Here is an 11,945-nt window from a genome sequence, read left to right as displayed (position 1 = left end):
CACCCTGGGCGGAAGTTGCGTCAAAGACGCGCCAAAAAGGAACGTGGAAGGAGACTGGAGTTTAGCTTCAGTAGCTAAAGATCCAGTGAGCCCGTGAGGCGTTGGGGAAACTGAGGTCCCACGCGGGGACGTCTGGAGAGCTGCGACTGAAGAGAATCGCAGGTCTTGGGTAGGGGTCGCCTGAGGAGCTCGGGCCTCAGTCTTTTCTCGGCCCTGCCTAGATTCACCCCGGGAGGAAGGGAGAGCGGGGCGGGGCACATCTGCTGCTGTCCAGGAACCTGCCCTGCTGAGAACTGGGAGACCTTTGGGACGTCTGTCTTTGCAAGTAAGAACATCCTGAGGAGAACTAAATGAAGTGGGGGTGTTTAACGAAGGACAACAGGCCTACAGGTGGCTCCTTTACCCAATTCTACAGTCCTACATTTTGCGTCTGTGTAATTTTTAAAGTTATTGCCACTACATTATCTCATTTGGGAAAGAGGGCATGTAGCGTTCTCGAAGGAGCGCTTCAGCTTGGATTTTAAAAACGGAGTTTGGAGTTCAGTACTGCCACCAAACAACTTAGATCTTGATCTGTTTCTCAGGGTTTCAGTTTCCTGACTTGCGATATGGTCTAGACGATGATCAAAGTTCTGGCTTGTCCTAACGTTAGGAACTTGTTTGGGTATTAACGTATTTATTAATTAAATCCCTTTAAACAGATTCGGATATGGTTTTTTTGTGTGATGAATTGCACTACAGTGTACGGAGATACTCTTTGTTTCTTTTTATCCTTAGGATACGAGCTATTTTTAAAGGTTGACTTTCTTTTTTACAACAGTTTTAGGTTAACAGAAAAATGGCACAGAAAGTGCAGAGTTCCCTTATATTTTCTCTTACCTCCCCACAGCCCAGGTTCCACTTGTTAACACCCTGCATTATTAGTGTGTTACATTGGTTGCAATTAATTGACCGATATTGATATTATTACCAGCTAACGTGCAGAGTTTATGTTAGAGTTCACTATTTCTCTTGTACAATTCCATGGGCTTTGACAAATTCATGTCATATATCCACCACTACAATATCATACAGAATCGTTTCACTGTCCTAAAAATGCCCTGTGCTCCACTTATATGAATTATTTTAAAACCTATTTTATTTTATTTTTTTACTCCTACTTCCATCACAGAATTGATTTTTTGAATTTTATTTAAATCCAAGTTAGTTAACATATAGTGTAGTAATGGTTTCAAAAGTAGAATTTAGTGATACATCACTTACATATAACACCCTATGCTCATCCCAACAAATGCCCTCCTTAATGCTCATCACCTATTTAGCCCCCCCCCCCATCTCCCCTCCTGCAACCCAAAGTTTGTTCTCTGTATTTGAGTCTCTTATGGTTTGCCTCCCTGGTTTGTTTTTCAATGTATTTATTTTGTGTGTGCACCTCACAAGTGGAGGAGGGGCAGAGAGAAAGGGTGACAGAGGATCAGAAGGAGCGCTGTACTGACAGCAGAGAGCACAATGCAGGGCTTGAACTTGGAAACCGCCATATCATGACCTGAGCTGAAGTTGGAGCCTTAACCAACTGAGCCACGCAGGCGCTCCTTTTGTTTGTTAACTTATAAAAAAAAATTTTTTTAATGTTTGTTCATTTTTAAGAGACAGAGGGTGAGTGGGGGAGGAGCAGAGAGAGGGAGACACACAATCTGAAGTAGGCTCCAGGCTCTGAGCTGTCAGTACAGAGCCCACCATGGGGCTCAAACCCACAAACCGTGAGATCATGACCTGAGCCGAAGTTGGACGCTCAACCGACTTAGCCACCCAGGCAACCCCAGGCACCCCAGCCGGTTTTGTTTCTTAAATTCCACATGAGTGAAATCCTATGATATTTATCTTTCTCTAACTGACTTATTTCGTTTAGCATAATACACTCTAGTTCCACCCATGTTGTTGCAAATGGCAAGATTTCATTCTTTTTGACCCCGAGTAGTATTCCATTGTATTTATATACCACAGCTTCTTTATCCATTCATCCATCAGTGGACATTTGGGCTCTTTCCATACTTTGGCTATTGTTGATAGTGCTGCTATAAACATTGGGGTGTATGTGCCCCTTTGAAACAGCATACCTGTATCCCTTGGGTAAATACCTAGTGGTGCAATCGCTGGATCGTGGGGTAGTTCTATTTTTAATTTTTTGAGGAACCTCCATACTGTTTTCCAGAGTCGCTGCACCAGCTTGCATTCCCACTAGCAATACAAAAGTGTTCCCTTTCCTCCACATCCTTGCCAACATCTGTTGTTGCCTGAGTTTTTAATTTTAGCCATTCTGACAGATGTGAGGTGGTATCATTGTGGTTTTGATTTGTATTTCCCTAATGATGAGTGATGTAGAGCATCTTTTCATGTGCTCTTAGCCATCTTGATGTCTTTGGAAAAGTGTCTATTCGTGTCTTTTGGCCATTTCTTCACTGGATTGTTTGTATTTTGGGTGTTAAGTTTGATAAGTTCTTTATAGATTTTGTATACTAACCTTTTATCTGATATGTCATTTCAAATATCTTCTCCTATTCCATTGGTTGCTTTTTAGTTTGTTGTTGATCGTTTCCTTTGCTTTGCAGAAAGAAGCTTTTTATCTTGATGAGCTCCCAATAGTTCATTTTTGCCTTTGTTTCCCTTGCCTCCGGAGGCACATCTAGTAAGAAGTTGGTGCAGCCAAGGTCAAAGAGGTTGTTGCCTGTTTTCTCCTCTAGGGTTTTGATGGTTTCCTGTCTTACATTTACGTCTTTCTCCATTTTGAATTTATTTGTGTGTGTGGTGTAAGAAAGTGGTTGTATCATTCTTCTTCACGTTTTCGTCCAGTTCTCCCAGCACCATTTGCTGAAGAGACTGTCTTTTTTCTTTTTTTTTTATTTTTTTTATTTTTTTATTTTTTTATTTTTTTTTTTTTTATTTTTGGGACAGAGAGAGACAGAGCATGAACGGGGGAGGGGCAGAGAGAGAGGGAGACACAGAATCGGAAACAGGCTCCAGGCTCCGAGCCATCAGCCCAGAGCCTGACGCGGGGCTCGAACTCACAGACCGCGAGATCGTGACCTGGCTGAAGTCGGACGCTTAACCGACTGCGCCACCCAGGCGCCCCGAGACTGTCTTTTTTCCATTGGATACTCTTTCCTGCTTTATCAGAGATTAGTTGGCCATACATTTGTGGGTCCGTTTCTGGGTTCTCTATTCTGTTCCATTGATCTATGTGTCTGTTTTTGTGCCAGCACCATACTGTCTTGATCATTACAGTTTTGTAATACAGTTTGAAGTCCGGAATTATGATGCCCCCAGCTTTGGTGTTCTTTTTCAGTGTATTACATTGGCTATTCAGGGCCTTTTCTGAATTTTAGAATTGTTTGTTCTAGTTCTGTAAAGAATGCTGGTGTTATTTCGATAGGGATTGCGCTGAATGTGTAGATTGCTTTGGGTAGTATTGACATTTTAACAGTATTCCTCCAGTCCATGAACATGGAATGTTTTTTCATTTCTTTGTGTCTTCTTCAGTTTCTTTCATAGGCTTTCTATAGTTTTCTGCATACAGATCTTTTACACCTTTGGTTAGGTTTATTCCTAGGTATTTATGGTTTTCGGTGCAGTTGTAAGTGGGATCGATTCCTTGGTTTTTCTTTCTGCTGCTTCATTATTGGTGTATAGAAATGCAACTGATTTCTGTACGTTGATTTTATATCCTGCAATGTTGCTGAATTTGTGTATCAGTTCTGGCAGTTTTGGGGTGGAGTCTTTTGGCCTTTCCATGTAGAGTATCATGTTGTCTGCAAAGAATGAAAATTTGACTTCTTCCTTGCCAATTTGGTTGACTTTTATTTCTTTGTGTTGTCTGATTGCTGAGACTTGTTCCAACACTATGTTGAACAACAGTGGTGAGAGTGGACATCCTTTCACATTCCTCACCTTAGGGGGAAAGCTCTCAGTTTTTCCCCATTGAGGATGATATTAGTGGTGGGTCTTTTGTATATGGTCTTTATGATCTTAAGTTATGTTCCTTCTATCCCTACTTTCTTGAGGCTTTTTATCAAGAAAGGATGCTGTATTTTGTCAAATGCTTTTTCTGCATCTATTGAGAGGATCATGTGTTTCTTATCTGTTCTTTTATTAATGCAATGTGTCACATTGATTGATTTGTGGATATTGAACCAGCCCTGCATCCCAAGAGTAAACCCCACTTGATCGTGATGAATAATTCTTTTAATGTGTTGTTGGATTTGGTTTGCTAGTATCTTGTTGAGAATTTTTGCATCTTTGTTCAGCAGGGAGATTTGTATGTAATTCTCTTTTTTAGTGGAGTCTTTGTCTGGTTTTGGAATCAAGGTAATGGTGGCCTCATAGAATGAGTTTGAAAGTTTTCCTTCCATTTCTATTTTTTGGAACAGCTTCAAAAGAATAGGTATTAACTCTTCTTTAAACATTTGTTAGAATTCCGCTGGGAAGCCATCTGGCCCTGGACTCTTGTTTGTTGGGAGATTTTTGATTACTGATTCAATTTTATTTTTTTTACTGGTTATAGGTTAAAAACTATTTTAAAGGTTACTTATATTTTGAATCTTTGATAATTAGCCCGAATCTATCATTGAGTTAAAAAAAAAAATGAGTATCTTGCTATGTACAAAACAAAAAATGTGAAGGGATAATTAGCAAAAAAAAAAAAAAAAAAAAGATGAGAATATGTTAATAAATATGTTTTTTAAAAAAATGATTGCATTTCAATGAGTTTATCTAAGAACTGCAAATAATTCATCTAATCAGTATTGACCTAGAAATGATCTTTCTTCCATTGCCTTTTTGAGAAGCTGGAAGTCCCAGAAAATTAACTTCTTTCCTATTTAGCCCCTATAGAGAAAGAAAGATTAAAACATGTATGTACCCTTTTCCACCCCTATGCATCCTCAGAAAAGTTCGTATTAGCTGCCTATGTAAGAGTATGTGTGTACCTTTTGTAAAAGTGGATATGACATGCAGGATTGACTGTTTTTGAGGGTCTATGATGATGTATTCATAGTGTCACAGGTCAGAATTATGGTCAGCCAGTGCTGCCCTAGAATCAGTCTAAAACACTACAAAAAAAAAAGTCATCTCTGAGTTAATTACTTGTCTTATTTTCATTTCTATTGAGGGAGCCCCTTGAAAACCGGTACACTACCTTATTTTTATCCCATGAATGTTCAGTATACTTGGTTAAACACCTATGGTACATATACCTTAAAAAGAGGTGGCACCATTTGCAATGACATAGATCTAGCTAGAGAGTAAAATAAGCAAAGTCAGTCAGAGAAAGACAAATACCATATGATTTGACTTATATGTTGAATTTAAGAAACAAAACAAACAAGCAAAGGGCAAAAAGAAAGAGAGAGATAAACCAAGAAACAGACTCTTAACAATAGAGAACAAACCGACGGTTACTAGAAGGGATGTGGGGGGTGGGGGGTGAAACAGGTGATTGGGATTAAGGCGTGCACTTGTGATGATGAGCACTGGGTATTGTGTGGAAGTGTTGAATCACTGTATTGTACACTTGAAACAAATATTACACTGTATGTTAACTGGAATTTAAGTAAAAACTTTAAGGAGAGGGAGATGGGAATTAGAAGTGTGACTGCAGAGTGTTTGAAGCTGGTACCATGATGTACAATGTTGCAGTGCTGGTTGCTAATCTCAAACTAGAATATGTTAATTTTATTTACTATGTTAATACATTCTTAGGAGCACTATTTCCATTATAATTTTGATGAAGATTTTTTTTTTGTCTTTGTCTTTTAGAAGACATGAATGGCGACTATAGAGGCAGAGGATTTGGACGAGGGAGGTTTCAAAGCTGGAAAAGAGGACGAGGTGGTGGGAGCTTCACAGGAAAATGGAGAGAGAGAGAACACAGACCTGACCTGAATAAAACCACGAGAAAGCATACTTCTGGTAGGGGAGGTCAAAGATTGCTCAATTTTTTTTCCTTCATGAAGGAAGCTATTTATGCTTGTCCTGCAAAGCAGTTTAACTTAAACTTCAGTCTTTGATTTGATGTTACTCCTTAAAGTAGTATTTAAGTATTAAGATCCAAAATTTTTACTGAAACCTATAACTTAACCTGTAACTACTAATATGATGTCAGTTTCTCATTATCAGAAGGAGAAGCAAATAGGAAAAAAAATATTCTATTTCTACTAACCTAGTGCTCGCTTCAGCAGCACATTACTATTTCTACTGACTTAGTATTCTATTTTTTTTAGAACAAACCTCACAGTCTTTGCTACTACAATCAACATTGGATCAGTTCATACCATATAAAGGCTGGAGGCTTTATTTCTCTGAAGGTAAAGTTACAAGTGTAAAGAGTATCACAGATTCTGTTTTCTTGTCACCGGCTGTTACATCTCCTATTACTATAGTACATTTGGCTTACTGATAGATATCCCCTTCTTTAATTTTAGTTCACCCAAACAATTAAATCATGTTTATATTTAAAGAGTATTATGTTTAGAGTTTTGTATCAGTTAGGAAAGCAGAAGCCACAGTAGGTATTTCAAAAAGGGGACTTAATACAGTGAATTGAATATACAGTTGGAAGTCTAAAAAGAGCAAAAGGGGGGTTGCTCCTGGGTGGCTGTTGGTTGAGCCTCTGACTGTTGATTTTGGCTCAGGTCATGATTCCAGGGTCATGGGATTGAGCCTGCATCGAGCTCCACACTGAGCCTGGAGCCTGCTTAGGACTCTCTCACTCTCTCACTCTCTCTCTCTCTCTCTCTCTCTCTCAAATAAAATTAAAAAAATAAATAAAGAGCAAAATGGGAACACTGTGATAAGCCCTCAGATAATAGTAACTTCCAGAAGCAGCAACCATACTTATGGCTGAGGGAATAAAAAGTAAGAAGTTCTGAGGTTGTCAGGATGTAGGGATTCAGAGGAAGAGCTGTTGCTTCAGGTGCTCAGGGGCACCCTGAAAAGCTGTGCTTGGATCTCCAAAGGGTACTCTTCACACCTGTGCTCAGACCACTGCAGCAAATGAAGCTGGTTGTTGCTGGTAACTCTGGTGGGAGGATGACACTATTGATGCTCAGAGCTGGAGGCTGGAAATTCTCTGCAGCTGGCAAGATGCTGAAAAGAATTAGAAACAAAAATAAAACCCTTCTTTCTTGCCACCTTCCAGTCTCTAACATGCCTCCAGTTGGCAGAATTTAAAGGAGTCTGGGCAGTGCACTGTGCAGATCTCAATCATAGCATCACAGAATAGAAAATAGAAGGGAGGGCTTAAAACGAAGAGAACCTACACAGGCTTGTGTAGAAACACACTTAAGGACTCTCCCTTTTATAGTCAAAAATATCAGTTAACATCATAGGTTTGGAGACTAGTCTTTTCTGTGTTCTTACAGTTTTTTTCTATATGTTATATCTCTTATGAATTATGGTTTATGTGTATGTATATGTGTGTGTATGTGTAAAGACATATATGTATATGTATATATATGTGTATATATGTACATATATATGTATGTATATGTACATTTATATGTATATATATGTACTCATATATGTGTATATATATATAGGTTTTTTTCCACTGGACTGTACTGCTTTGAGGGCAAGGATCTTCCCGCTACCAGGCACTCAGTATTCATTTGGTAAATGAATGAAGTGCTTTACAAATGTTTTTCTGTATTGAGAGTCTGTTTGTTTGGGTTTTTTTCCTATCACATAGATATGTTTCTTAGGTGATGTGTCTTTTGTTGTTTTAGGATGCATTAGCTACCAACACCTACAATATTTCCCTAGTAGTTAGACCAGAACACCAGAAGTGATCTTTAGACTGGTCCTAAAGATGGAGTTCAGCAGATGCCTTAGATTTAACCATCTATACTTCCAAACTACTTCATTGTATTGTTTCTCTGTGGAAGACCAGTTTGAAAACGTTATGGAACTTTACAGTGTGAAAGTTTTGGGACCAGAGTGAAATAGCGGTCTGTCTACCCTAATGTCAGGAAGGGATTTGACATGTGGCATTTTGGACTTGTAGAATTTACTTTGCAAAGACTGATTGTCTTTAGCTCTGTTTCTGGGTAAGAATTTAATTCAGGTGTCTAGCTTTGGCTTTATTATAATTTTCATTTTAAGCTCTATTATGTAAGCTATTTGAACTACCAGGTCCTATTAAGCGCCAAAGGTTCAGTACAAAGATTCCCAGATAGTATTGGTGCTTTTAGAGAGAAACACTTCTTCTCTGCATTTAAGATTATGCAGACCTAAACTTGCTTTAGAATACTTAACTATTCCTATGTAAATATAATCAAAATGCAAAGTAATTGGAACAAGTCCTCTACCATGTGTACAATGTTTCTTCGTCTCATGAAAAATATGCCTGTATGTGTGTGATTATTAGTGCTAATGCCATATTTGTTGGATTAGTTTACAGCAGTAGCTCTCCTTTTATTGAGAAGATTCAAGCATTTGAAAATTTTTTCACAAGGCGTATTGATTTATATGATAAGGTAAGATTCCTGTACAACAAAGCTACCAGTACACCTTTATGTGTTGTCTTCTTTTTTTTTTTTTTTTTTTTTTTCAACGTTTTTTATTTATTTTTGGGACAGAGAGAGACAGAGCATGAACGGGGGAGGGGCAGAGAGAGAGGGAGACACAGAATCGGAAACAGGCTCCAGGCTCCGAGCCATCAGCCCAGAGCCTGACGCGGGGCTCGAACTCACGGACCGCGAGATCGTGACCTGGCTGAAGTCGGACGCTTAACCGACTGCGCCACCCAGGCGCCCCTATGTGTTGTCTTCTTAAACGATGTGTTTGAGGTGCTAGTGATCAGTAGAGGCTGGAGCCAGACAGCTTTGATCTAGATCCCACCTCTGCCCCTTAGCTGCAGTGTGGACTTTGGTGTATTACTTACGTTCTTTGTACCTTAGTGTTCTCATCTGTCAGTTGGTCATAATAGTATTACTACCTACCACAAAGTGTTGTTAAGAGGCATAAGTAAATTAATATATTTTAAATACTGTAACTGTGCTTGGCGCAAAGCTTATTATACTCATTGTTATCACAATATAAACATATGCTTTTTCAAAGTAATTGAATGTTTAGTTTTGATTGTTGACTTCAAAAAAGCCATCATTGTTTTCATGCCTTTAATATTTTATAGGATGAAATAGAAAGAAAGGGAAGTATTTTGGTGGATTTTAAAGAACTGACAAAAGACGATGAAATGACTAAACTGGTACCAACTATAGCAAATGAGTTAAGGGATACACCTGAGAAAACTTTGGCTTGCATGGGTCTGGCAATACATCAGGTAAATATTTTTGTGTTGACTTTTGTCAAAATTTTAAAGGAAGACTTTACGGTAACAGTACCTTCCCTAACAGGTAGTTTTTAGCCAACTAGAACTGAAGAATTTCAATCCTGTCCTGAAAGATAGCATTCATTCTATATACAACAGCTTATCTAAATATAACATTTATTTTAATTTACTTAAATTAGTTGAGTCTGTTAAAGATCATACAGGAATTGAAGAGCTCCTTGAAAAAAATCTCATAAGGAAGATAAGACAAGGGTCATGTTGTTATCAGTTATGAACTTGGAAAACAACCTCAGATTTAGGTTGTGTGGCATGGGGCAAGACTTAATCTCCCTGAGTGTCCCCATATATAAATGGAAAATAATATATGTTGTGCCTGTTTTTCTCAGGATCAGTTGACACAACATATGTGACAGTATTATTTAGGCTGACAAACAGATAAATGCTTCTAGGTAAAGAGTTGTAAATCTCAGAACAGGAACAGGTAAAATACTGGGTGCATTCAGAAAAAGTAAGACTATTGGGGAGGAATGGGAAGAGGTCAGAGGAAGACTTTGTAGAGATGCTAGGGTTATTATGGGTCTTAAAGGGGTTCTGAGAATTAGACATAGGCCAGAGGAGGTAATGGTATCCAGGCACAAGGAATAGTTAATTACAAAGATGTGTACATTGCTGGTAACCTGAGACACGAAACCTTGGTGTTGTCTTCAGACTCATCTCACTCATTAGTTCTCCATATCCAAGTCACCACATTCTTTCATTCCTATTTCTAAAACATCTCTTAAATCCATCTCTTTTCCACCCTTACTGGCCCTCCACCCTTCTTAAACCTTCATTATCTTTCCTAAATTGTTGCTATACTGGTGAAACATGATCTGTCTTCGGAAACTGGTGACTTCTTCCAAGTGAAATCCAAATCCTTTACATGGCGTTGAAGGCCTTCCATGATGTGGTTCATCTTCCTCCTCCACTTTCACTTACTACCCATTAAGCTAAGCTGAGCTCTCCCCAGAATTCTTTCAATACTCTGACCTCTTGCACATGCCGTCCCTTAACCATGGAATGCCCCTTGCATTGCATCCAGATTTTGGGGCCTAACTCCATTGTCTCTCATGTAAACCTTTCTCAGGACTGTTTTTCAAAACTTGCATAGTATTTGTCTCTAAATATTTATGGTCTTTATAACAATTAGAGCTATAGATGTGCATCTCATTTTCACTCTTAGATTGTCAGCATACTGCTTTGTACACTATTAAATATTTAATATCAAATGTCAAGGGAGTGGGTATTAGATATTTCAAAAGTCATCTTTATTTTCTCTATCTTAAGTAATCACTGAATATAGAGAAGTATAAAATATGTATTCACCAGAGCCTGTCCAGGCAGTAATAGCTTTGGAGACTACTGTGAGGACTTTTAATATTAAGCTTACTTTGGACAGAAAGTAGCAGACAGGGATGCTGGAGTTTTCCAGTCCAGGGATGACAAAATCCCAGGTAAAACATAATCCACTATAAAATAAGTAGTCATAATTAAATATCAGAGTTTAAAAATAAATTAATGTTTATTTTTGAGAGAGAGACAGAGCACAAGCAGGGGAGGGGCAGAAAGAGAGGGAGACACAGAATCCAAAGCAGGCTCTGAGCTGTCAGCACAGAGCCTGACGTGGGGCTCAAAGCCACAAAGCATGAGATCATGACCTGAGCTGAAGTCGGATGCTTAACTGAACAAGCCACCCAGGCACCCCTTAAATATCAGCGTTTTAAAGGGCTATTAGAGTTCTGTTAATATTCTGTTCTGAACTGTTTATATTCATAAACTTCACATTTCTATAAAAGGGTTACATTTCTTCACATTCTTCACATTTCTATAAAAGAGTGTATTTTGTTTTCCAACTGTTTAGGTATTAACTAGGGACCTTGAAAGGCATGCAGCTGAATTACAAGCCCAAGAAGGATTGTCTAGGGATGGGGAAACAATGGTAAATGTGCCACACATCCATGCAAGGTAAGGATTTACCGGTATTAAAGTATTATTTAGAATCTGGCATGTAAGACTGAGATTGGAGATTGGAAACCTCATTTTATAAAACCAGAGAAATCAGTAAAAAAGGTTGAATTCTGTGCTATCTTATTGATTATCAAACCCAAGTAAACTCACTCAGAATTCTTCAAAGAGGTCATGACAAAAATAAATTTCCCTGCCCAAATAAGGTGATTTCCCAACCTGTACATTCCTGTAAAAATTGATTTTGGATGTATACTTATCAAGATGCTGCTATTTAAATTAATAATCTATGTAATACAGTAAATGGTGTGATTATATTTTGTTGAAGTTACTAGGTTTCTACTAGACACAGAACAAATGGAATTCTGTTTTTCTTTAATTCATCTTTATTTAAGATTTAAAATTCTCATTAGAAGAGCTGAATAAGGTAATCACTAGGGTTTTTCTTTTTCAGAATTTATAGAAGATACTTTGTAACAGTTCTTGAAAAAGAAGAAACTCAAGTCACTTTTTCTGTTGCCAAAATTTTCCTTTTGACAGTAGTTTTTTCCTTTTTCCCTTAGAGAACAGCCAGTGGGACTAGAAGAAACGGGAACAT

General features: G+C 38.3%; 1 protein-coding gene across 5 annotated transcripts in view; it reads left to right on the top strand.

The window, feature by feature from the left end:
* The first annotated feature begins 13 nt into the window (after positions 1 to 13).
* MCM8 (minichromosome maintenance 8 homologous recombination repair factor) overlaps positions 14 to 11,945 on the top strand; it is a 57,240-nt gene continuing 45,308 nt past the window's right edge. For 4 of the 5 annotated variants that reach the window (XM_058684921.1, XM_058684919.1, XM_058684923.1 and 1 more), the window contains exons 1-6: positions 14 to 390; positions 5,812 to 5,964; positions 6,276 to 6,359; positions 8,446 to 8,528; positions 9,185 to 9,334; positions 11,244 to 11,347. In XM_058684921.1, the coding sequence (XP_058540904.1) occupies positions 351 to 390; positions 5,812 to 5,964; positions 6,276 to 6,359; positions 8,446 to 8,528; positions 9,185 to 9,334; positions 11,244 to 11,347 (614 nt within the window). In that variant the 5' untranslated portion in view covers positions 14 to 350. The remainder of the gene's footprint in view (positions 391 to 5,811; positions 5,965 to 6,275; positions 6,360 to 8,445; positions 8,529 to 9,184; positions 9,335 to 11,243; positions 11,348 to 11,945) is intronic. The other variant, XM_058684922.1, reaches the window with a different exon arrangement.

Source organism: Neofelis nebulosa, chromosome 9 (assembly GCF_028018385.1).
Source record: "Neofelis nebulosa isolate mNeoNeb1 chromosome 9, mNeoNeb1.pri, whole genome shotgun sequence".
NCBI classification, from domain to species: domain Eukaryota; kingdom Metazoa; phylum Chordata; class Mammalia; order Carnivora; family Felidae; genus Neofelis; species Neofelis nebulosa.
Note: the sequence above shows the minus strand (reverse complement) of the source record. Positions and strands in the feature narration are given on the sequence as shown.